The sequence below is a fragment of the Lutjanus erythropterus genome, chromosome 17 (genome assembly GCF_056507025.1).
Source record: "Lutjanus erythropterus isolate fLutEry1 chromosome 17, fLutEry1.hap2, whole genome shotgun sequence".
NCBI classification, from domain to species: Eukaryota; Metazoa; Chordata; class Actinopteri; order Lutjaniformes; family Lutjanidae; genus Lutjanus; species Lutjanus erythropterus.
This window is the reverse complement of record NC_139333.1, coordinates 27,044,069-27,071,070: the sequence shown is the minus strand read 5'-3', so window position 1 is coordinate 27,071,070 and position 27,002 is coordinate 27,044,069. Positions and strand designations below refer to the sequence as shown.

At 39.4% G+C, this 27,002-nt stretch overlaps 3 protein-coding genes across 5 annotated transcripts in view; 1 reads left to right on the top strand and 2 right to left on the bottom strand.

The window, feature by feature from the left end:
- The window catches only part of LOC146312372 (vesicle-fusing ATPase-like), a 33,914-nt gene extending 31,215 nt beyond the window's left edge, over window positions 1-2,699 (bottom strand). For both annotated transcript variants that reach the window (XM_084741417.1, XM_084741418.1), the window contains exon 1: window positions 2,567-2,699. In XM_084741417.1, coding sequence (XP_084597543.1) covers window positions 2,567-2,578 — 12 coding nt within the window. In that variant the 5' untranslated portion in view covers window positions 2,579-2,699. The remainder of the gene's footprint in view (window positions 1-2,566) is intronic.
- A 1,477-nt stretch (window positions 2,700-4,176) lies between these two features.
- psmd11b (proteasome 26S subunit, non-ATPase 11b) lies at window positions 4,177-16,468 on the bottom strand. Of its 2 annotated transcripts, none has more exons than XM_084741416.1 (13): window positions 16,318-16,468; window positions 14,706-14,807; window positions 14,388-14,584; window positions 11,990-12,047; window positions 11,547-11,741; window positions 8,914-9,058; window positions 8,727-8,791; window positions 8,247-8,305; window positions 7,838-7,963; window positions 6,668-6,703; window positions 6,520-6,571; window positions 6,283-6,425; window positions 4,177-5,565 (listed from the first exon to the last, which is right to left on the bottom strand). In XM_084741416.1, the coding sequence occupies exons 1-12, from the start codon at window positions 16,406-16,408 to the stop codon at window positions 6,283-6,285; spliced, it is 1,269 nt and encodes a 422-aa protein (XP_084597542.1). In that variant the 5' UTR covers window positions 16,409-16,468; the 3' UTR covers window positions 4,177-5,565. The 2 variants fall into 2 exon arrangements, with proteins under 2 accessions (XP_084597542.1, XP_084597540.1); XM_084741414.1 differs by having other exon boundaries at window positions 4,177-5,570; window positions 16,318-16,467.
- Window positions 16,469-17,763: 1,295 nt separating this feature from the next.
- On the top strand, window positions 17,764-24,934 carry cdk5r1b (cyclin dependent kinase 5, regulatory subunit 1b (p35)). Its single transcript, XM_084741140.1, has 3 exons — window positions 17,764-18,126; window positions 19,494-20,621; window positions 22,345-24,934. The coding sequence occupies exons 2-3, from the start codon at window positions 19,717-19,719 to the stop codon at window positions 22,364-22,366; spliced, it is 927 nt and encodes a 308-aa protein (XP_084597266.1). The 5' UTR covers window positions 17,764-18,126; window positions 19,494-19,716; the 3' UTR covers window positions 22,367-24,934.
- Window positions 24,935-27,002: the final 2,068 nt, after the last annotated feature.

Below are 27,002 nucleotides of genomic sequence, written 5' to 3'. Positions count from 1 at the left end.
ATCCTAAAAACATTAAGCTTAACCTGTTTCAAGAATTTCAGCATCTAGGCTAACAACAACCTCTGAGACGTCCTGATAATTTCAGATTGTTGCTTTTTACAGTAAACTGAGTGCAGGTGCACCATGGTCACGTCTCTCAAGAGATCATTTCTAGGTTGATACAGAAAATACTGTCTACTGTGGGTTGACAAACAGGGTGACACCCAACATGACAACAAAATATATAATAATAGAGGGCACAAAATGAAGATTAAACTGCGGTCAAGTTTCTTTCCAAGGAATAAAAGGTATGAATAAAAGCGCTTCTAAATGTGCAATTTATTTGAAATTCACTTCATAACATTTCATTGCATTACATGTATTTTTGTTTTATTTGATGTTTTGTGATTTTATGCCTTCTTCCTAAAAGAAATTTTACTGCATTTCAGCTGTATTCTTTTAATAACTGAGTGACAATAATATAAACACTTGACACTTGAAAATGTGACTCTTTGATTGTGTCTTTAAGAAAATCTAAAGTCTTTCCTGTGCACCAGAGATTATGTAAAGGACATTCTTTACACGGTTTCCTTCTAATCAGCTCAAATCTTAAGTGTTAATGAGACAGAAAGGTGTGTAAAAGATCATATGATCAGGGCAGCTCTCTCATTACGGTATGCTACTGCATTCATGGTAAGACAGATGAATTCTAACATGCATAACTGTACACTCAGTTACAGGTTTATTAGGTACACCTAGCTTAAAGTAATGCAGTCTAATACAAGAGGCCTACAATAAATCCCACACTCAAATAAGTTAAGATGCTCAGTTATTGTTGTTTCAGAGAGATGTTAATTCAGCTGTATGATCATTTTTGAGGCTGTTTACTGTATTCAGTTTAAATTATTTAGACAACTTGCTAAAATAGGGGTGGACAAAATATAGGGAATACCTCTCAGTGCAGCGCAGCACAGCAACAACAAAACAAACCAGAGCAGGGATATTTGCTACTATTTTTAAGCAATGGCTCAACGGGCCACTAAGACCGTAAATTTGGTGGCCAAAGTACATTTTTGGTGGCCCAAATCTTAAATTGTGTAAAAGAAAATATAGCAAAAAGCAATTTATCACAACTTAACTTGAGACTTGTGTTGTGTTGTCCACTTTTCTGAATTGTTTTGTGGTGTTTCCTGAGGGTGTCGTTTCTAATTAAAAACAAGGTGGGTTTCTTGGTTTGTTGAGGAAACTGGTGACAGACCACAGTAAATTAAATCCTTAGATTTGTCATATTCTTGATTAAACTCCTGCCTACACTGATTGACTTTTTTGCTGTTTTGTTTTTTTCAGTCCATCATTTGTGAGGGCTGACCTCCAATGGTTGTATCCTGTTATTCTTCTTAATACGTCCATGGAGGTGACATGTTTGCAATCTGCAAGCTCACTGCTAGATCCCATTAAATCCTACACACTTGTCTTTTAAAGCTACTACAAGGAGTTTTTAATTGGTTATGAAAATGTCTCAATTCAGTGTTAATGCCTCTACATGACCTACTTTAGCAAACAACACCATCTATGCTTCTATGTAGTTGTTCTTAATGCCTGACACAGCTTGTTTTTACATTCTGTCAGGTTAAGTCACAGTGAGTAGTATGTTCACCAGTTAAAAGAAACAGGAGATTTTTATTTATAGAATTTTACTTTTGAAGTTATATTTTGAGGTTAACTGCTTTTGTCAACAGGAGCCTCCGAAATCAACAAAAATCTGAAAGTTCCTTGTAGTAGCTTTAAGCAATAATGTAAGAATTTATTTGCTCCAGCTGTTCATATGTAAATATTTACTGTTTTTCTTAGCTGTCCGTGATAGCAAGCTATTTTTTTATTTTGCCAAAACAAGCAATGTGAAATTGTGACGGGTATTTTTTAAACAAAATGACTGGTTAACCTCCATGAAGGTAGGCTGTTGTATTAAAACTACAATACGTTCACTTTTAACATGGTGTACCTGGTAAACCGACACTTTGTGTGTGTGCACAGCTGCACAGGACACACAAACGCAGACACTTTGTTTACACTGCAGCTGTTGTGTGGAATGAAAAGTGAACATTCAACATCAGTCCAGTTTATGCGGTTGTTCTTGGTCCTTTTTTAACCCATTTAATGCTGCTACACTTCCTTTATTCCACCAAAGAGCTATCATTGATTTAGCCTTTAACAGTTGGAGCAAAATTTATGGCCCTTAGCGGCCCTTTCACATCAAAGTCAATAACATTATTGACGATACAGTTTAGAAACTCTGTGGCTAAAATGCCGAAGCTGTTACACATATTAATTTAGATCTAGTTAAGAGATTTTCATGGTAGGAACAGCCTGACTGGTCATAAGATACTCCATTCCTCTTCCGGGCTACTTAGCTACGAAGTTTTGAATGACAAGTGATTCTGCCACACAGGCTAGTGCCGTGCTGGCTCACTTTACGTGTAATAAAAGCCTCCAGCCCTTTAAAGTACGACTTATATTTACTGTTCAGTGTTTGCCGTTCGTGGCGCACTCGTGTTTAAAATCTAATATTCGCTTCAAACAGACTCACCCGAGCGGTCATCTTTGTGCTTTTTACGCCAGTTCAAGTGCAAATTCAGCATAAACGGTCCGCTGACAGAACAACTGCAGAAACGAGAGAAAGTGACGTGCTAAGAGGCGGGCTCTCCCGACGTGATGTGATGTCATCACGCACCGCGCTCACAGACTGAAGTGAGGAGATGAGACTTCACTTCTGTACTTTTTGTACTTTTCTTCCTTTTAATGTACTTTTTGCACTATCTTTGTACTTTTACTTTTGAACGAAAAACTACTGAACATTACCGATACCTTGGAATTATTGTAAGAGACCCCCTGACTATTTTATTGATTTATATTTATTGTTTATGTCCATTATTAAGCTATTTTACAGTTTATATTGTGTGTTCCGCTTTGTAAGGAGCCTGTTACTAATGTTGTATCATTTACCATCTATTGTTTTTTTTTCTTATTTTTTAACACAACAAAACGTTCATTTTATGATTGTTTGCATGATCTAAACAATTATTTTGCTATTCAAAAATCGTGTTTTTAAGTTGAAAGCCGAAATTATTACTTTATACTGTGAAAATGACTGCTAAATATAACGATTTACTGTAATTTAATAATATTTAATTACTAAATTTCACATACTTAAGGTATTTTAAATTTTGCTCATCTTTCAAACCTGGTTCTGAAGGAGACTGAAGTTAGGTCACTATGCTTGTTTGGACATTTTTTATTTATATCCTCTCTTTTCTGTAATTGTATGTTATGTTTTAACCTACAAAGTAATACTTAGTACTTTATTTAAAGTAAAAAATCTAAACCAAAAGTAAGAGAGACAAGAAAAGAAGGAAAAAACTGAGTGGGAGCCAATATTTACATTTTATGTTAAAAATACTCACTTACATTTAAAAGATTATAAATATTTAATTTATAAATAATTTTAAATTTTTTAATGAATTTTTCTTGTCTGTGTTTTCCATTTCTGAATGAACTGTGAGTTGCAGGGGGCATAAAACCTTTTCTCAGTTTCTGAAGACAGGAAGGACAGAAAAAGTTTAACTACTGTGTTCAAAACAGTCTAAAATTAAGAACCACTTTTATATTTAATATTACTCTGTGTCAAAAACAAGGGAATACTTTGTTTATTAAAGAATGATAAAGCATGTGCGTGGCAGAGACCTACATTAACATTTCTAAAATGAAACATGCAAATATAATAGAAAAAAAAATGTAGTTTGAATTTGAGAGGTGAAGTAAAATCTTTATTTTAGGTCACAGTGAAAAGCTGTACCTTTGTAAACAAATACTGGGACATCAAATCTAAAAAAAAAAATCTCTTGATAGATAATAGAATATTTGAGGCTTGGAAGTCTTAACACTTAAAGTGAGACATGATTGTGCTTCTTATCTCAGGTGTGGTGAAGAAATGTTTGTGGCACCTGTTTCAACACTGTAGTGTGAAGCAAATTTAACTGTGTTTATAAATGGCAAAATGTTTGTAGAATGAAGCCTGTTGATGCCCAAGTTACAATCCATTGCGATGAACTTGGCCACAAAGTCTGCACCCAAGTTTGGCGACATGGGTTGAGTAAACATCACACTGTTTGTGTTAAAAAATAAGACAATCCAAAGATGTCCATTGAACTGATTTAATGCCCTTTGAAGTGAGGTGTGACAAATATAGCAGCAGGAGGAAGAGACTCTTGGGTGAATTCTGTATTTTAGTGTCAACATCTGTTTTCCTGTGGAGTCATTTTAAGAATTGTTATCGACTGCGTAGATACCTTCCCCTTCCTACATACCTCTGTATACATTTCTGGGTCACGCTCCCAATCGTAAGTGCATTTCAAAGACACTTTACAACATGTAAATCCCCAGTTTTCTCACCCTTCACATACTGTAACACATTATTATAAACTGAGCAGCCAACGAAAGTTACCACATCAAATTACCATCTGCAATTTTTTGCAAGAGACAAGACAAAATCCTTAAAATACAAAATATTTATTTTGAAAATGTCTTTATAAGAGAAAAACAAAAACAAAACAAAAAAAAAATCAAAACCAAATCAAAACCATACAAATTGTTTGGTTACTAGCATACCACACTAGTGCTAGGAACTAACAATGGAGAATTGCTCACTCAAGGATAACTCACAGACGCTCAGAGGCAATGAATACATCTCCACCTCTGCCCTTCGATTTCATATTGCACCCAAACGCTGGAGGCAAACAGAAGCGCCGAAAAAGTGGCACTAGTGGTGAAATGGCATCCTGTCTGTTCTTTGAACTTACATAAGCAGGGCGGGCAGACATGTGGCAACCTTCTGATTTTCATCTTTTTTTTTTTTAAACAAAAACACAAAACCAAAAATAAAGAAAAACAAATAAAGTGAGTTTAATACATATCTGAAATACAGTGGGTACTTAACTGTTGGCATTGATATGGTGAGGGAAAAAAAAACAAAACAAAAACTAGAGGGAGCTCTTTGACCAAAACTCAGAATCCCAAGTAGTATCCCAACCTTCCAAAAACTGAACAGTGTGCTTCTGAAAGATATGGACAAGAAGGAGGAGAAAGCCTCGTTTCTGCTTACTGCAGGGTGGTAGCAGAGTCGGAGGCCACAGAGGTCAATGTTGCACCTTTGAGGTTGCAGTGAAGTCAGCTCAAGGCTTGGAAAGCCCGACCTTATAGCAGATATAAACATATATGTATTCTTAAACCTTTTAATCTTTTTATTGTGGTTGTACAATATTCCCTGATGGCCTGATTTGGCCGCTGAGTGTTATACAGAATCCTGAAGAGATATCAAAATTAAAGAGGAAAAAAAAACAAAAAAACAAAACAAACAAGAGAAGTGATGAAATTGTCCATTGAGGGAGAGGAGGGAGGAGGGAGTTTGATGGGGGAATCCTGTTTGTTGCAGTTTGTGGGACTTTTCGTTGCTCTCCCTTGTCCCCTTCTTAAAATGTTACACACGCTGGTCAAACACACACAGTTCCTCCATCGCACTGCCGTGGCAATCTGCTCTGAGGATGTAAGAAAAAAAACATTTAGACTAAAGAAAAAGTATGCAAGTACAGAAGATTTCCACCATTAAAAGAAAAAATATCCCCATAGTGAGCCATATTTATAAGATCAAAAAGTTATAATCATGAGTTAGAGATGAATTTATAAGTTAAAAAGTCCTATGGGATAAAAGTCAACACTATGATCAAAGTATTATAGTTATGAGAAAGTCAACGTTCTACAATTAAAAAGTCAAACTATAACTTGGAATCTAAATTGTAAATTAAAAGGTTGAGATTATGACTGAAAAAGTCAGAACTGTGAGATAAAATGTGATAATTATGCAACAAAAAGTCAAAATTATGATAAAAAGCCAGAATTATGAAATAGAAAAGTCTGGATTATAAAAATAAAATATTAAAATTCTAAGATACAAAGTCAAGATTATGAAGTAAAAGTCAAAGTTATGCAATTAAAAAGTCCATTATGAGATAAAAGGTCAAAATATGAGTTAGTCAAAATTAGAATATAATAGAAAATACTTACTATAGTACTATACTAGAGTACTATAATACTACTCTGTGTGTATAAATGGCAGAAATTTGTCTTTGTTTTTATGAGGGAGATCTGATAATAATGATGAGCCATGGGTATATTTTTTTCTTTTACAAGCAGGCACCAGCTTCCACATGAAAGCCATTCTTCTTCTCTGACTGAAATACTTTTATTTACCTATGTCAGCTTCTTGGCTTTGTTGTAAAGTGAATCCACGACTTTGCTCATGTTCTGAATTGTTTCCAAGGCTGCTTCGTATGTTTTGTCCACTGGGGGCTCTTCAAATATGATCAAGACGCCTTCACCTTGGTCAAGGATTCCTGCAGAGGTGTCATGAAAACATATTACAAGACACTGAAGACTCTCACTCTGCCTATAAGTGTGAAATGTCTGATATTTGTTCATTGCAATTACCGTGAAACTTTTTGTCCAGAATCATCTGTGATAATTTCCTCTCAACGTCTCCCTACAAAGACAAAGAAATTAATAATAAAATACACATTTTAAAAGATGTAGATGATGATTTACAGATTAACAACCAGTAAACTGCAAATATACTTACCTTTGACAGTTTGATTAGACCTGATATGTGTTCTATCTGAAAACAGAAGGAAAAGCAAGTTAAATACAGAACTTAATCATCATTTTCTTTGATAACATTATGAGGAATAAGTACAGCAGAAGTTGCTCATATCAATCTAAAACAGGGAAAGAACTAAGGGCCAGGGAAAAACACTTTTCATGTGATTGTCCAGTCAGTGTTCATGGTAAATGATGAAGTGAAGCAATAAATTCCTTATTGTGTGCTATATTGACTGAGAAAACAGAGTCTCCTCTGTTGTTATTCCTGCATTCAGGAATTTTGCTGGATATAAGGAAGAACCATTTCAGTTTGTATTTCCAGTCTCCTCCTCTGAGTGGCCAGAAAACAAGCCAGCAAAGTAACAGCCATAGATTTCCATGGTGATACACAATAACATGGACGTGGGAGTTACAAGCTCACCCACAATGCATCCTGGCACATGTGGGCATTGTTGCCTGGCTCCACGACCAGGAAAAATCTGTTTTCTTGGTCAATAAAGCATGCACTGAGGAATTTATTGCCTCAATTGATGGTCGATGCCGATGTTAAGAAAGCAGTTGATGGTCGATGTTTAACACCGATATCAAAACAAAGAAAAGTCTGATTTAATTCCATTCACTTTACAATCTAATATGCATGCTATCTTAGCTTGTAACATGTTTTGGACTTAATTTTACTAATTAATGAAAGAGACAAATACATTGGGTTATGTTATGGATTTCAGAAGGTGACTGTTTGTGACTATTTAAGGGAGAGCGGGATATGCTGGGCAGTTTTAGATTAGATATGTCATGTCATTTACTTTGTAGTACAGGGCTCGAAACCAACTTTTACAACTTTCCCAAAACTCACAAGGGGGAGGCCTAACATCGTTTCACAGCAGCCACACCGACAAGGCTGCCTACAGATGTGTTTATGCACATTTTTTGTTTATCGACCTTGTGTGCACAGACATCAGCTGATAATGATGATCTCCAGATGCTAATTAATCAGTCTATCACTACTTAAAACAGTTTTGGTACAACAACAACGCTAACATGCAAGAAAATGTAATGATTTCTGACCTTGTAATAAATGCAAGTGAGGCTCAATTGTATTATGCTATGATGACAAGTTTCCTTTGTAAAGCTAAGCCTAGCACGTTCTTACCTGTACTCTGGAAAATGGTTCAATGACTCGGATGAGGTTTTGTTCCAGCAGGTTGTCATACAGCTTGGCCAGGTGAGTGTTGATGATTGGATCGTCCCTCAGTTCTGCTCTGTACTCTGTTAGGGCCTGGAAGATGCACAAACTTTGACTTAGAAAAAAAAATATTTTAAACAACGAGGCAATTTGTTTGGAATTATGCAGTCAAACTGTCATTAAAACGCATTATATACTGAGCAACACTTGGAACAAGGTTTCATCCATTATATTATGAAAAAGTATGATCGTCAAAACAAAACCAAAAAGAGGCAAAAGAGAAAAGAAAAAACAACCAAAAATGCTAAATGAAAATTTCTCTTGTCTGCATGATAATCCACAAAGACAGATTTGACAGGACTAAAAAGATTCTTACCTTTTCAAAGTCTGCTAATGATCTGTTCTTGCTGGCCTGGGCGACACATTTCAGTGCGTCTGTCTGGATAATGACAGAAAGGAAAATCTACATGTCATTCTACTGAAACGAGCTTAATGAAAGTATTCACCACAATAAAACAGACACACCAATTAAGTACAGTGAAGCTCATTTCCTTTTAGAATGATCAAGACAGAAACTGAAGTAAACACATCAAAACTGAAGCTACATTGCAAAATCGAACAAACAGACAATTTCAATGTTGACAAGAGGCAGAAAAGTTCTTTTATTCATAAGGTGTTACAGAGGGTCTTGTAAGCACAGCAAGGGCTGCTGTATGCAGCTTGTATTTCATTTAATTGAAACAGTCAGCATCATCATTTAGCATTCATCCTTAATCAAGTCTTTGTGTAAAAGAAGCAACATTCAGGGAAAAAAATGTTTGCCAATAGTTGTAGTCCAGAAGAAAATGATCGGTACTTGCCTGTCGGCCGGCGTATCGCAGGGCCAGTTTTCCACTGATCAGGGCTTGAACCTCCTCTGGTCTGAAACAGATAAATAACAGAGAAATTAATTATCAAAAACCATGAGGATGCAAGAACATAGTATCATGACAATATAACAGAAGTCCAAACAGTAAAACACAGTATGTTGAGTTTCTACTCACGAGTTGAGAACAATTTTGCACAGAAGCATGTATTTGAGTGCTGTGATGGCTCTGGGGCTGTCAATGGAGTCGTAGCCCTCGAAGGCCTCAAAGAAGTAGGAGTAGGCCGTCTTCCAGTCCTTCTCCTCGGCTGCATGGATGATCCCTGCGACAGAGATGACACAAAATGATAGTTACCATCTATGGCCAAAACAAACTGTGAAATGCCAACGAAAACAGGAGAAACCTGTTGGGCTTAAGATAAAAACTCCAGACAGTATGTGATTGTATGATTAAAAAACTATTAAAACCAGACGCTGACTTTCACTGGGTGTTGCCTAATATGGACCACTTAATCATAATATTGGAAGTTAGATAATCATTCTCCATGAACTGTGTCTCCTTGTCCTGCTCACACTGCGTCATGAATAACCATGATACTGTCATGCCTCACAGCTCTACCGCCTTCACACTGGTGAACACAAACTGTGTGACTTTGAGATGGTTATCAGTACAAATTGAGCTGAGTCACTGAAGGACACACCAAACAACTTTTCAAACAACTGTTGAGAAGAGAAGTCGCTTCATGGACAGTTTTGAGTCATATTAATTATAATAAATTAACTCCTTTTAATTCTTTGCGATACCGTAATGTCTCCTGATGATGCATCATGTCTTAAACAATCACCACAAAAAGTAAATTACTCTAAACCAAAATTTTAACTATCACTGTAACCAGTCATAACACTGTCATGCTTTTTTAAATGCGAAGTAGAAGGGAATTAAAATGCATTTTCTAGTGTGTAATACCGTCAAACAATAAGACACTGTGTAGTATCTGCTTTCCGCACTCAATAATGACTGGCGCCCCCCAGTGGTAGAATTAAAAAGTGACACTATGGCAGACAACAGGGATTCTGTCAACTTTCAACAAAACTTCATGTTCTCAGAATAGATGCTGTAACACATTAAAACTCTATATGTAGCAGTTTTAATAAATAATCCTTTCATTCTGTTATTACTGCTATACACACAGATATTACTTCTATATCATACACTAATTCTGAGACTAGAAAATATTAGCAACCACTTTCTTTTTGTAGCACAGGTAGAGGTGCACATGGGATGAAGGTAACACAAATGTGATGTTGTATATTTAAATGATGCATGTGATTTACTGGATTTTAGATCCTTGGAAGAGTAACTGGTACCATGTGCATCAGCTAATGAGGCTCCTTTAAATGAATAAATAAATGCCCCATAGTCTGACACAGACATCTTACATTTTGGTTTTACTCATTCACGGTTCAGCAAAACAATGCACTTGTATATTAAAATAGTTCCTTCCTACGCCTCAGTGGATGAACAAACCACTCCATGGGAAGTTATTTGTCTTCATTTTATTAACTGCACCATAGGCAGGTCACATATCAGTACACATCCGAACAGCTGAACCCACACCTGAATAAATGTTTAAGAGTTTTCGTCTCCCAGCAGATACTGAGCTTGTAGTTTGGCTATGAGAGGATACTTTTCCAACCCATAAACTAGGAGAGGCCCGCTTAGTCTAACTGCACAACAAACCCAATAAACATTTTTACAGCAGGTATTGGCAGGATCTGGAAGGGAAAGCAAAGGTGTAATTTATCTTGTCACTTGTCATAGTAGCAAAAGCACAGGTGTAATGACTATTAAGTGTCCCAGTACACCATTCCAGATGTTATTTTAGGGCTGTCCCAAATGCCACATTTTGGGCTTGGAAGCTTCAGATCTCAGCATCACTGCTGCTCATGCTGCCAATGTTTTGTTGGTTTGCATTCAGCTCATGCTGAGGTTACTATCTCTCTCTCTCTCTGTCAGACAGGCAATGGTCAGCGAGACGATGGAGGCAGCAGGGGAGAAATGAGTCCGAGGCAGCAGTACCTGGTGTGTCTGTCTCTGTCAGATGGGTGTGCAGCTTGGGGACTAGGGGTGTGCAATATTGTATCGTTCATGGTATATCATTAAATAGTTTTATTTCAGCTATTGTGAGTTCAAAGCCAAAAACATTTTTCAGTATATTGTCATGTCGTCAAGAATATCTTTATCGCAGAACATCCTGAACTACTGTGATATTAGTTTAGGGCCTTATCTCCCGCCTCCATCAGGGATCCACCAGCAGCAGGAACTTTGGCACAAGCTTGACACAGGCTGACAACGAAGTAGCCAGTGGAAGAAATATATATTAGTGTGAATATTCATTTTGTGTTTGAATGCAACAAATGAATCATTTGGTACAGCCCTACATTATTGTGCTATTAATTAAACCTTTGCTTTTGCTGCTATGACAAGTCAAAATGGAAAAGGTCTATTAAAATGCCACTTGCATACACATTTTGTAGATTGTTTTTTCCCACTAAAGTACCAGGTGGTAGCTCTCAAACATCAATAACAAAATAATAACTGTTGTTTATTTCAAAGTTATAGTAGTAGTTATCCATAGTTTTAATATCTCCTGAAATATTACTAACACAAATACTAATTTTAATACTATGATGGTTAAATTCTGTTTCCTGGGGTGGTAAATGCAACCAGTCTGTTACCCCTCACACACGGACACTGGACCACTTCTGTCCAGGTAAGCTTTGGAAGTGAGAAAAGCAAACATGTCTGACCTGACTGCATGTCCAGAGCTGCCTGGAGCTTTGGAGGACAGTAAATGGCGTTGGCGGTGGTCCTGGCGGAGGTGAGCGCCGCGCGGGCCTTGGGCAGGTTGCTGAGAGCGTGGTACGTCTTACTTTCAAGCAGCTGAACCTCTACCAGAAGAGCTTTGTCATCCATCTTTTTAAGCTCCTGGAGCAACTGGGAGCCTGAGGGAAAGAAAATGAATGAGAGTTAATAACATGCAAATTAACTGTAGCAATAACTTTGTACAGCACTTAGTAAACAGCTCGGGGGTAAATGTGCAATTACAGTCCTGATATGTGCTGTTTTTTCTCCTCTCTTTACAAATGAAACTTAGCAAACCCAAAAGCATTGCCTGCCTTTGTGTAAAGTCTCTGGAGACAGATGCTGCCATTTACCAAAAGATAAAAATGTCCTGTCTCTAAACACTCACCAAGCGCCAAGGCCTCCTGGTATCGTTTGGTGTCGAAATAGAGTGAGATCAGTCGTGCCTGAAAGAAGAGAGAGTGTTGTTAAACAAGCAGAGAACAGCTGTGCCAATCTATTTCCTTGTAAAAAAAAAAGAAAAAAAAGAAAAAAAAACCCACAAAAGTTGTAAGAAGTATCATGAAAGAGAATAAAATACCCTCAGTTATAACAAAAATCAAAAGGCAGGAACCTTAGGAAGCCCCAGCAAGACTCTCGATTTCACAGTGTTTGCACATTCCTTAATGTTTAAATAACACAAGTGACATCTATCATTATTTCTGTGATTGATCTTTGCAGAATATTTTCAAGGCTTATGTAAACAAAGAGGGTTACAGCTTCACGCAGCATAAGGGACATAGATGCATACAAATAAAATATAATACTAGAAGAAAATAAAATGAAATAAAATACAGAAAAAAAACAAGAAAAGCATATATGAAGCGACAATGAAGCAACATGTTGTATATACATTTTTAACATATTTACAGAGTTGTACTGAATTTTATACCCACATATCTATTTGTCATCTGAAAACATTTGACAGAAATCAAGATTGGAAAGTTACGGAAAGTTTGGTTTATTACATTTAATTAGCAAGGACCATGTACAAAAAATAATCGCATACAAAAACAAGAGATCTATCATTAAACTGTTGAAAAGAGGCACTCACACTTTACCATACGAATGCTTTACTATAAAGCATTTTACCCTAGACCACAAATCATTTTGATATGTTTGACTATGTCTTTTTAACTTCTGTATTGTACTCTCTACTGCAATATGTGTTTTGACAGTGTCATTTTATTTGTGTTGTGCTGTCTTTTGCATCTAGTACTCTTGGCCTCTTGGCTCTTGGATCATAATAAAGTTGAATTTGAACTTAGTTACTAGCTTATTTCCATCGGCAATCCTTGGGCAGGTCGACATGATCAAAAAACCTGGCGTCTACACAGGGCACTTTGTTTTAGTCTTGCTCTACACACTGACATTTTAGTCCACGTAGATCTTTATCTGAAAGTTAAAATCTGTCTCATGGCCCTTCAAAACATCAATCATTATGAAGCAATACATGGCAAACACTGAGATGTTGAATTGCCACTCAGAATTCTTGGAAGAACATGCTAAATCACAGACAGCTCCTACAATTCCTTGAATTACTTCTTACAGAAAGTGCCAGAGAAAGGAGGTGAAGGGACTGTTCTCAAAGGTGGAGCTTATCCAAGTACATGAGGACTTGTCTCTATCTCAGCCTGAGCTCATGTGCTCATTGTGCTATTAACTTGTATCTCATTATTCATAATGTGTGGCCTGAGGCAAACCATGGCCTCTTCTCTGCTTTCACTCATTCATACACACCACAGTCTCATTACATAGTTTTCCTTTACACTTTATACAGAATAATAATACAAAATCTTGTTGATCCTGTACTTTGTAATTCAGCCAAAAGCTCCAGATACTCCAGGCTGTGAGTGAGAAGCTGCTGGCAGTCATTTGGCCATGAAACCCATTTTGGCTGCTACATCATGGTGATGTCAACATAGATGCCAGTGTGTAGTAGAATTATCAGCATCTCTCATCACTTTGTTCAAGCAAAGACTACAGATTTGCTTCAACACATTTATTAAGTTTAATTTGGTTTTAGTCCAAAGTAATACCACACTGGCATTGTTTCATCCACTCTCCACCAAATGCTCCACCATCACGTGTCTGAAATCACAGTATCTCCCACTTCACGAGTCAGAACATGTTAAATTTTATCTCTCCCATAGCAGCTGTTTACGTTTGAGGATATCAATTCCATTTTCACAATCATTCATGAGCAGTGTTGCATGTCAACACTAACTGGAGTTGGGTGAGAGTATGAATACATCAGCTGTTGGTGATTACATTGTATCTAAGGCAAACTGATACCCTGATTGCTGATGAGGCAGAAACACGAAGGTGCTTATTTTGGTTTCTGAAGAGGCCAAACATTGTCTCAAACATAATGGAAATAATCAACCTTAAACAGCATCATCAGTGAGCTTAAGTTGCAAATACCCTACAGGTAGAGACACCCTTTGTCCACACAAAGTTATCAAACTCCTCATTTGCAGCTCTCCAAAAGATATCACAGCTCCATTTAAAGGCTTTACATTTCAGTAATATCCAGTTACACACTGGTAGGCTTCCTCTATGTTATACATGAGTTTTTCCCAGGTGAATGGATGATGATGCACTCTGTATTGCCTGAGTCTAGCAGTGACGTATGCTGATATTGCAATGCTTTTTCAGAAAACACTTACATGATGTTACATGTGGTGAGGATTAAGTTACATTATTCCATTTGATAGCACCCACAACTTTATTCTACACCTCCTTACCTCCAGAGCCTGTCGTAGGAAGGTTCTCTTCTCTGCCTTGGCCCACTCAATGCACTCAAGACACAGCTCTACTTCCTGCCCCGTTGCTGCCTCCATGTCGAGAAAGAGGTCCAGCAGAGAGCGGACCAGCCGGGCCGCCTTGGCCTTGCTGATGGAAATCAGGAAAGGCCTCACAAATTTCAGCAGACCCCCAAGTTCTGGGGACAGCCACAAAAAAGAGAGAAAAAAACAAGTATTTCAGAAAGTGGAACGATAACATAGAATCAGTGTTATTAGAATATTTGTAGGCTTAGTTAAAAAAAAGTTTGACTTGATTACCTGCAGCCTGTCCGGTTTTGGCCAGGAGTGTCCCCAGCTCCAGGATGCTCTGTTCTTTAACCCTGACAGCCTCCTCATCGTTCTCTTGAACATCTCTCCTCACTGTTAAAGAAAGGCAACAAGTTGACATCAGAAACTAATTTATTTAAGCCCCGCTTGTTGCAATTTGAACTTTTTTAACAGCCTGGGTGCAAAAGTGAGACACTCATTCCAGTAGTGTGACTCATCTTTAAGCTTTGGAAATGGTGATCTCTCTGACTTAGTCCTGTTTTATGTTGTGGGATGTTACATAATGTATTTTATTTATATTATCACAATACTGCAAATATATACAATTTACAATAGAGCTGCAGCAATCAGCCAATTATATTTGCTTAGTTATCCACTATTACATTAATTGCCAAGAAAGAAAATCCAAATTCTCTGATAGCTTGATAGGTTGTGGACAAGAAAAGGCATTTGTAAGCAGCACTTTGAGATATGGGGACAAGCAAGCAACATTTTCAGCAATTTCTGGACCAAATAATCCACCAGTCAATCTAGAAAATAATCAACAGATTAATCAACAATTAAAATATTTTTTAGTTGCAGCCTCATTGGGTCCATATATCATATATATCTGATAACTAGGGATATAACTACCAATCAGTTTTTTGCACATATTGTTTATACCATAAAAGCATAGCAAAAAACGCTGATCCCAGTGTTCATGGGTCAAAGGTGATATCTTAAAATAGCTCTCTATGTCGAAACAACAGTCCAAATTCAAATATATTAAAGTGACAAGTACATACAGAAGAGAAAGTCAGCAAATCCTCCTCTTTTTTTTATAAATGACTTTCACTATTGTCAAAAACAGTTAATGCCATTTCTGTCAAATGCCAATAATAAATTTTACCCCACAACTGAGAAAAAAATCAATGTTTTGTCACAGCATTCACAGTTGAGATAAATAAACAGTGTAGCAGAGACAGCTTGACAGCTAGTGGGCTGTAGTGACAAGGCAATTTGAGGTCAGTGATGCCTATGTGAAATGTAAGAACTGTTTACAGTAATGCTCTTTCCAGTTGCTTGTTCACGCAACCATCAACACACAAGCAAACCTTGCCAAATTACTCATTAATGTCCAATTTATGATAAAACAGGTAGTAGATATATTCACTCTGTCAGAGAACTTCCTTTCACTTTGTTGATGAAATGGGTATAAGGTTTTTGACAACAAGCTAATGACGTTAGCTACAATAGCAATCATGCTAACGTGACAGTCTTCAGTACAGCTTATGATAGTTAGTTTGGTAACTGAGGTCAATGACACAACAACGTAAGACCCATGGGCATTCAAAAACATAACATTACTGATTAACTAGCACATATTTCACGCCCAGGCCTCAAGTTAGCAAAGCTGCTAACGAGCTAACTGGCTAACATCCACTAGCATTTGCCGTTACCCACCGTTCAACAGTGAGTCAGCACGGCACACCACCGGCTCTTGCTATTGAACGCCACTTGCTAGCTAGCATGCTAACATCGCTGCCTCACACTTACTAAGAAAAAGCATAAAACAGCGGCCAGAGACATAGTGTCCGTCCCTAAAACCCCGCCGAACACCTACCTATTGAATGGAGAATGTCGATAGAGGCGTTGCGGTCCGTGCTAATGAGAGACTGGGCTCTCTGAAATTCAACCACTGCTGCAGCCGCCATCTTCCTTATTCAAAATGCTGCTGCCTTGAATGAAAATTACGTGCGGAGACTACGTTACTTGGCGTACGTGACGTTGACGTGTGACTTGCATGTCGGGATTTTACGGCGCTTGGGAAATGTAGTCATTTCTAAAAAAAAAAAAAAAAAAAAGAGTCGTAAACATTTTACCAGAAGCTTATTTCCCCGCGTATTTTGATTTGATCCTGTTATTCAATTAGTTTTCAGATTTAAAGTAGGTCTGCAACATTAAAAATGTTCACTTTATTATTAGCGTTATTATTGTTATTATTGTTGTTGTCGATGATGATGATATTATTATCATCATTATAATGAATTTTGCTTTTTTGTAAAAGAAATCATAATCAAAACAATATAAATAATAACTGAATATGCAATGCAGGTCAAAAACCTACGACATTTATCACAGGTCTTCTCCAGGTATAAATTGGAGCAATCGAAATAAAAATGAAATGACTGACTACAATTTTGAGTCTAGTTATTTAGTTTACAGACTAATATATCAAACTGCAGCGTATACAACAGACCTACAATTGGTAGGACTCGGGTGTTTGACTTAAAAAAATGCACAAAATATCACATTGGTCCTCAATTTTAAAGTAGATCAGAGACATTAAAAATGGTCCTTCCCACTTTTATAAGTTTTCACGCATTTCTTCTCCTGATTCTTCTTCTTCTTATTGTTGTTGTTGTTGTTGTTGTCGACATGCGAGACAAAATACTTTCCCTGTGTTTTGTGCATCTGAAACAGCCGCCTACTTGAACACAATAACTCTTCAGTGAAAACATGGGCGAATATGATACATATAATATAAAATTTAAATAAAAATTGTCTAAAAATTTAAATTTATTGTCGTGCCTTTACAGCTTTGTGTCTGTGGTCTGACGGTAATCTCCATCGTATTGATAATTGATGACTGGCCCACATCCAACACTGAATAAAACAGCGATATCTTTCCAAATGGAAAAAAAAGATATATTGGTCTGATCATAACTCATAATGTCCAGACGCAGGCAAGTTCCCTGTAGACTGATGAAGATCACTGTAAAAGCCTATACGCGGAGATTAAAGTGGGATAATGTCGTACAAATGTCCTACACTTCCAAAGGTGTGCCTATAGAATTACCTATAGAACCTGCTACGTCCTTCATACATGCTGTCAGGTTCGGTTGGTATTGGTGCTAATGAAGAAAAACATCCTCGGAGTTCACTGGGTTCAGTTTGCATGTGTGTGCATGTGTGTGTGCATGTGTGTGCGCGTGTGTCTATAGGCGGAGTTGTTTCCCAGCAGAGAGAGCCAGCAGCAGCAGCAGCGCGCGCAGAGCGCAGAGCGGCGCCCCACCACCGCCTTTGCGTCAGCCCTCCTTCTCCTCACACACACAGAGTCAGTGACACACACAACACAACATCAGCCCCTCGCAGCATCCGCATCTCACGGCCAGGAGGACCAGGAGCACATCTTCATCTCAGCATCCATTCCACAACTGCCGACCATCGTCTGCGCACCGCCGACTCCAGGCGTGTCCATCCACCGCTTGCTTTTTTTTTTTTGCATCGGCTCGGATTATTTTTCTTTGTTGCATTTATCTCCTCCGAGATGGTTTCATGTTTTAGTCGCGTCTTGTGAGGAAAAAACGGGCTCGGGACGCGGAGCATCATCGTTAAAGCGCAGTTATCTTCTCGTTGAGCAGGAAATCTGGTAAGTTTGCTTTGATTTGGGCGCAAATTCGTGCTGAAAGTGCAGCAGTTTAAATTGTACAGATTTGTGCATCCGTTGTATTTGGAAACAGGTGATGCGCAGCTATATCTAATTAGGAAAATATGGAAATACATTTAAATAAATGTGGACGTGAAGTTGTAATCAGCCAAATTCAGGGACTTAAAGTGTGATATTAACGGACAGAGAGGAAAGATGAGGGTTTTCTTCATTTTTAAGCCACCGCCTATTATGGCCAGCGTTTTCATTTCGACGCAGACGCTCAGTTTCAGCACCATGGAGAGCAACCGATGCACACAACTCTTCATCACAGCTAGAGGCACACTACATTCTTCAATTTTGCTCCGGTAGGATCACATTAAAAGCTGATGTTTTGGAATTTCTCCACAGTTGATCAATCAGATTGATAAGAGGGTGATGGAATGAAGGATCGAGCAGCTTTTACAGCCCCTGCGCAAGTGAGCAGAGTCGATCCATCGACTGTTTTTCGTGTGCATAGGTGCTGCAGTGAGGAGGAAAATGTGTCGTGCGAAGAAAGAATCATTTATCTCTTTGTTGTTGTAGTTTTAATTGTGTTAAATTAGTATTTGACCTTGGATTTGTGCGTAAATATGCCGAATCCTATCTGCATCAAAGGCGACCTTCACCTGTTATTAAGGTGTTTACGTTTCTGTCTTCCATTTTAGTGAGAGGGGTGGCGCGTGGTTCACTCGTCGGCCATTGCCCATAAAATATAGATCTCTCCTTATGAAATGTTTATGATTTTTTACCATATAGGGCGCATTTCAATCAGATATGTATAGAATTTGAATATTTGATGCACAATCACCCATCTCATTATTTCCTCCTGTTTGCTCTATAATGAACTGCAGGTGAATATTGCTGTGGCACAGTTTCACACTAAATACGTTTATGAATTTATCATGTAGGATGTATTTCAACCAAATGTGGAGTAGAGTTCCTTGATGTACAATCACCCATTTTATTGTCATTATGTATTTGTGTGCTCTATAATCTGCTGCAGAAGGATATAAACTAAAATGTTTATAATGTTATGAGGATGACAGCGAGGAGGCATCTCTGCTGATTGAATTAATTAGTGCAGAGGCTGATCCATTCCACCACTTACTGAGTCAAATCAATGCTGCTAATAAGCCTGAGGTTCTGTCGGATAAAGCACTCAGGCTCACATTCACGAGAACATTACAGAACAGATAACTGATATTATCTGAATAATCATGTGAGATCAAATGCATTTTGTTTGCTATTAGTTACCATCCATGGATGATTTAAAGATGATTGATCCTTCACCAATTATTTTTCTGATTATTGATCTTTTCTGCTTCCAGCCGTGGCCATCCGGAGACGCAGACAGAGCCTGTTTAAGTCGAGGTGATCGTTATCCCCTCAGAGGCACTTTCCTCCAAGGCTTTAGATGCCCAGCGGCAGCCTGTAGCCCGGGACTCCCAGCTCCCACAAGCATTGAGGCTCTGAGACCCTCAGGATCTCCCCTGGCAGACGCTCCTCTGACCCAGTGCGGCTGAAGCCCCTGGACGCCTCCCCGCAGTCACCATGGGAACCGTGCTGTCTTTGTCACCTAGCTACCGAAAGGCAGCTCTCTTCGAGGATGGCCCGGCCACCGTGGGCCACTACACGGCTGTCCAGAACAGCAAGAACGCCAAAGACAAGAACCTGAAGCGCCACTCGCTCATCAACGTGCTCCCGTGGAAGCGGATTGTAGCGGTGTCGGCCAAGAAGAAAGGCTCCAAGAAGGTTCAGCCCAACGGCAACTACCAGAACAACGTCACCCACCTGAACAATGAGAACCTGAAGAAGTCGCAGTCCTGCGCCAACCTCTCCACCTTCACCCAGGATCAGAGCACTCCGGCTCTCACCAAGAGCTCCAACAACACAGCGTCGTCTGTAAAGAAGGCCCCTCTGGCCAACTCCAATGTGGCCCCCGGGACCCCTAAGAGAGTGATTGTCCAGGCCTCCACCAGTGAGCTGCTGCGCTGCCTCGGGGAGTTTCTGTGCCGGCGTTGTTACCGGCTCAAACACCTGTCACCCACTGACCCAGTGCTGTGGCTGCGCAGCGTGGACCGCTCCCTGCTGCTCCAAGGCTGGCAGGACCAGGGCTTCATCACCCCCGCCAACGTGGTCTTTGTCTACATGCTGTGCCGCGACGTGGTCTCCTCCGAGGTGGCCACGGAGCACGAGCTGCAGGCCGTGCTGCTCACCTGCCTCTACCTGTCGTACTCCTACATGGGCAACGAGATCTCCTACCCCCTCAAGCCCTTCTTGGTGGAGAGCTCCAAGGAGACCTTCTGGGACCGCTGCCTGTCCATCATCAACCTGATGAGCGCCAAGATGCTCCAGATCAACTCCGACCCGCACTACTTCACTCAGGTGTTCGCCGACCTGAAGAACGAGAGCCAGAAGGAGGAGGAGAGGAGCCGCCTGCTCATCGGCCTGGACCGGTGAGGGGATGCTTGGGGGGTGGGGGCAGAGGGGTCAGGGGAGGAGGGGAATATTCCAGTCTGGCATTTTGACAAATTTGAAGGATTATTTGTGATGCCATTTATTTATTTATTTATTTATTATTGTCCAAACTGCGGCGGGACGAGGCCAATTAGGAAGTATTTGACATTTATAACAACTTTGTATGGAGTCAGACTGATAACAGAATCTTCAGTGCTGGGGGGAGGGGGGGTCAGTGATTTTCACATTTCAAATGTTTGCATTGTGTTTGAGGGATAACAGTTGCAATGGTCACCTTGAAATGGGGCATAGGGTTTTGCCTCTTGAGGACGTGTGAGTGACCCTCTTAAGTCCCACCTTTTTTTTTGTTCTGTACTCCAGTACCAGTTGAGCAAGCTTGGAACCCAGTGGAACCTCAGTCAGATTTCTTCATTCTTGTTTTCTGTCACATACTTATGTGCTGAAAAGGAAACCAAAATGTTGTAGGTGGTTCAAAGATGTGGCTACTGGACCTTTAAAATGGACATAATACTATAAATAGTCATATATTACATTAGCTAATGTCAACAAAATGCTAAGTAACTATTTAGCTAACAATTGATGTAGAGCAGCTAGCAACTCACTACTCACTTTGCTAATATTAGCTGTCAGAAATAACTACTCAGCTAACAATTAATATATGATTCCTTCCATTTAACTTGGAAGTCGGAAGTTGGATGAAGTGACTGTGTGGATTTTGAGGTTGTAACGTCCAGAAATCCGACTTCAAGGTGCACGCTATGTGAAATTTCCATTTGGAAGCTCAGACATTCCAGCTTCCAGTTGAGATGGAGCACGTCATTAGATTAGCTAGGTAGAAGTCGACGCTAGGAATGATTTCACACTCGAGTTGACTGCATTCAAGTTCATCAAGTCAGAAAAAAAAACGTTTTGACAACAATGCATGACAGTATTTTGCACATTCAGCCGCCATAGCAACATGTCCACAGATAGAACAGCTTTTTAGTACTGCTGATGAGCAGAGCAGCCATCTTGGATTTTGACTTTGGGGTTGGTGAGGTTCCCTTCCGGCTTTCCAAGTCTGAAATCCCACTTCAGGGGGTGTTCCAGTTTAAATTTCCAACTGGGAAATCTGTACTTCCCAGTGGAAATGGAACACAATTAGGTTAGCTAGCTGGTTAGCTAGCTGGTTAGCTAGAATTTTGACACGGAGCAAAATGCAAGCTAATGAGTTAGCTAATGATTGATGGTGATTAGCTAGATAGTCAGCCATCTTGGATTTTGAGGTCCGGGTTGGTGAGGTTCCTCTGGCTTTCCAAAAAATAAATCCCACTGTAGATGAGCTAGCTAGTTAGAACTGTTATTGGAGCAAAGAGCAAAAAGATGCAGGACTTCAGAAGGTCAGTTATCAAGGCCAAATTCTATTTTCAAGCAAGCAAAGGACAGATTTTCTGTAAACCTGAGAATGAAAGCTTTTTTGACAATGATATATAAACAAAAATGCCAGACTTGGGTAAATCCTTTGCTAACGTACAGATATATATCTATATGAAATACTGAAGATCTAAAAAACAATTCAGACAAAAAGACCAAAAAAAAAAAAAAGACATTAGAAAAGGGAGCATACATCTACAGCAATGAATGTGGACAGGACTGAGGCTGCAGCAGCCTACCAGTGACCTTCTGACTGTTTGACGATGTGATGTGCACTGCCTACTGCAGGAGGGTGAGGGCCATCGCCTGACTGGCTTTCTTCATGCATCACGGATGAACAGGCATCCCCGGCTGCAAACCCTGGCTCTTTGGAACGAGCACCACCACGTCTCCTCCATTAACACGGATACGACTGGACATTTGTTTTTTTTTGCTGCAATGCATATCTGAGAGAACAGCAGGGGCCATCGATGCTGGATCCATATTTTTGTGGGTTTCTGTTTGTGGCTCTACGGCAGGACTTACACTGTAAAGAGGAGGGCTGGACACTGCATTGTGGGACTTTTGATAAGAAGAAACAGCCAGAGGACGTACTGTATGACCCACGATGAGAGGTCATACTATGTGTGTTCAGAAACACCTACTTTATTTTCATCTAGAAAAAAAAAATAAAAAGAACAAGTTAATGGATGTTTTACTCCCCAGAGGCTTACACCTATGGAGGCTTATTTATTTATTGCTTTTCTGGAACAAGTTTTCTTTTCTTTCTTTCTTTTTTTACTTAGAAATGTAATGTTTTGCACGTGTGCCATGCAATTTTACGGAGTTTCCGGGAGGGCAGGAGCAATTATTACTTCTCTTCTTTTTACTTGATTTGTAAACCAACTGCATCTGCATTAGAGAATGCTGTGAACAAAGTGACACTAGGTTTTTTTTTTTTTTAGCTCTGCTTGCTAAAATAGGCTATTTGTTTACCAGGGAAATTCTTTTTGTACTTTTGTCGATAGGTTGTGTTGCAACCACTCTGGAATGATGTTTGATTTTGTGCTTATGATTCAGCATAGAAAATGTTAAAAACAGTGCCATATCTCTGATGAAAATCCCACAGGTCTGAAATACTGTACTGTTTGTGCAGCTGTTGAATGATCGAGTGGATTTTCATCTACTAATAACTTACTGACACCTAATTTATTGCCATTTACGTATTTATTTAGGCACATTTAATGTAAATGACAGATCACGATGAGAGACTTTGAAAGTGGAAGGCATGAGGAGGAGGGTTTAATAGCAGGTGTGCTTATCTTTGGTGGGAATGAAGATTGATCTGGTTTATGCAAATGAATGTTGCAGGGATTTATTCACGAATTAAAACACCCTTAAGGTTAAAACCAATGTCAAATCTGACCATCACCAAAGTGATATCATCAAGGACACCTTGACAGAACACATCATTGACTTTATAGCGAGAAAAAAAGCCCCGAAAACATCTTTTTCGTCCTGCAGCTCTGGCCTGCACGAGGAGCTAACCCAACCTGCGGTCCCACATATCAGAAAGAGAAAGCACACACAGACACAGACACAGACACACACACACAGACACACACACACACACACACACACACACACACACACAATTTATTATTTCAATGACACTCGTTCAGCATCACTGCAGAAAAGCACAGCTTACCTTGAGGATGATCCATCAGCATCACCTCCGTGTAAATCAGAAATGAGGTGACGTCTCATTCGTTGAGGGGCTGTGGGAGACGAGGCGACCTCCAGAGGATTAATCACACTTTCAATCATAGAGTCCACTTGACTAAAATGACATTCTGCAGTGTGCAATGACATGACAACCAAAACATATGCATGCAAAACAATTCAGATATGTATTTCGTTGAACAGGAGAATAGGTTGAAGCTACTTTACTGCAGCAATTTGAATGCAATCACTGGAGAAGCAACAGTATTTCCATCCAGAAATGTATAAGAAATGTTTTTACTGGTTTTCACATCTCATCATATAGTCAAACTGTACACACTCTCTTTCTTCAGCAGTGTTCTGAATATCCAAATAGACTGTTGTAGCTGTTCGCACAGAATGGAGGGCTTCTCTGCTGCTGTGTTAGTGTGAATCGGAGAAAACGAGCAGCTCATCCCGTGCTGTTGGGTTGTATCTGCCCGTATGGAGTCAGATCAGTGAGAGAAAGTTCATTTTGGAGTGTTTGTACTGGCACAATAACGGGACGCGCGCTTTGGATGGGGCTCTGCTCTGGCAGAATAAAAGCAGGGCATTTTGTGGGGTAAAAGGGCCTCAAAAAACAGGAGAGCCCGAATCTTTTTCTCTCTGTCCACTTGCCCCAACTCACTTGAAATGTGCCATTTTTTTCCACTTTGCATCATTGAGTAGTTGTTTGAGAAAATACTTTCAAAAGCTTATAAAATATGAAAAAAGACTCAAGTGATAGTTAAAGATTTCTGTCAAATTCTTTTCTGTATCTTGTTGCGTACTTTGTAGATAAAAAAAACGAAACAGTGGTTAAGAACTTCAAAAGGGAGAGGCGTTGGGTGGCTGCATGTGTGCGTGAATGTGTGTGAGTGTGCGTGTGTGAATGACAGCGTTTTATTTGTACAGAAGAATGTGTGACCTGTTGTTTTCTTATGGACATGGAGCAAACACCAACCACACTGGAACCAGGACTCGGTTTTTCCCTCGGTGGGGTGAGGGAGGGGTGTCGATGCTGTTCAATAAAAATGTTCTTTTTTTTGAAAAAGACAAAAAAGCTGTTGCTGTAATTGAAACTTTTTTCAGTTAGTTTCTGCTTATTTTAATTTATTTTTGTACTGTGATGGAAAAATAAAATGCACTGATCGTTCAAGATGGCCACTTTTGTCTTTTTGTGCCTCCAGATGTGGACTGATGTGCACTCATTTAGTTGAAATCTGCGCTTTGCAAACACATGATGTGCCCTTAAAGTCCAGTGTATAAGTTTTACTAGCAAAACATTGCAAAAATGGATTGTAATATTCATAAGTATAGTTTAATGGTGTACAAGGAAGCCACCATGTTGCACAGCCATGTTTCTACAGCAGCCCGGAATGGACATTGCTTAAAGGCACCCTTCCCCATCCACATTTATCCCTACACTGGCAATGTGTGCACAAGCCTGGGGATCAAATGTGCAAGCCTGCTTTGCAGTTCATTCTCTGGTTATCTGGTTTTCGCTGCCTTGGATCAAAACCAATAACATGTTTCTCTTTCCGTGGAAAAGGACCTGCGGTCTCTGTAGATATAAACGGCTCATTCTAAGGTAACAAAAGCACAACAATTCTTATTTCCAGGTGATTACACACTTATTTAATCACACTTTAGAATACAATATTACATTTTGGCCATATTTTGCTAATAAATCCTTATGAATCTTACACACTAGAGGAAAAAAAGGATAGGTGACAATTTTTTGTCAGTAGATTTGGTTTGCATTTGTACTGCTAACAATTAGAGTGACAGGAACTGCAGGTGCAAACATTTTTTTCTGCTATTTGAAAACACAAAAAATATTTTTTGACTTCTTTGCCTGCTTGGTAACTAGTGCTGATACATTCTCAATACAGAGCAAGGTTGGTGGGAGGCGTTACTGTTCATTGTGACAATAAATGTATTAAATATGAGCCTCACATCAATCTGTGTTAATAAAAACCTTTATTTATGCAGCACCTTTTAAAAGATGAAGTTAAAAAGTGCTTTACATCATTTTTGTTTCCTTCCAATGAGCTGTTTATGTCTATAGAGCGAGAGGCTCCTTTTCCACAAAGCGTCCCATGTTCCTGAGTGTACAAGGGTTCAAAGCCACCATAGGTTCTCCTACACACTTGGAAGGGGAGGGTGAGGCGAGATGGTTGCAGTCTGTAAGCTCATCGATAGCCTGCAGACTGCAACCAGAGCTTAACTTGGGGGTTTGCTCTCAAAACGTATCAAATGTTCTGAGAAGTGATTTAAAAGCTGTCACTAATTCAGCAGGCCTCAGATCCTCGGGCAAAGAGTTCCAGAGCTGAGGGGCTTTGACTATAAAAGTCTTCAGCTGGGACTCAGGATCAGCCAGCAGAGCCCCGCCTGAGGATCCACGTCTGCACCAGGATCATAGGGGAGCAGAAATTCAGCATTGTAGCTTGGAGCTGAACGTGTTTCCTCGTCATCCTAAAACACAAATATGTGCGGATAAAAACCTTCAGACATCTCCTGGGCTGCTGGTTGGGAATCAGTGCTGCGCCTTCAAACATACTGAGAGCCCCCCCACACACACACAGACAGATCAGTTTGGGTCAGTTCACTCATCAAACATCACTCTCTGTCCATTAATTCCCATTTATTTAACCACCAGGTCAGTCAGCTCGGTCTTACTTAGTCACTGGCCTTGGGGATGGAAAAAAAAAAAGAGTCATCCCAGTCTTCAGCAGATAGTCATCCATCAGCGAGTGGATTATAAACCCCTGCTGAGGTGGCTGCTGATGGCTGACAGTAGCAGTGGGAAGCGAGCGTCGTCATGTCGACTGCAGGGGTTTTAGCCGTCTCGACGTCACCCGGTGAAAACAGCTGTTAGTGGGTGGATTAACGTTGAGCCCTACCCGGCTATTACCACATCGCACGTTACAGATGGCTGGCCTCGGGAAACATTTGAGTCAACGTAACATCAGTCACCGCTTTATATCCGCACTAATGACTTCTGATCTATTTGATGCACACACACACATGCAACAGTAGTAAACAAGCTTAGAGAATACAGCTGTTGAAGCAAATAAATTTATTAATAAAGTGATTAATGAAATATTTTTCATTATGGAACAACATGGAATGCATAATCTGCATTTATACAGGATATATTTGCACAAAAATACTATTACAATGGTGAAGTTCCCTTTAAACTTGATCTAGATATTACAGTATAT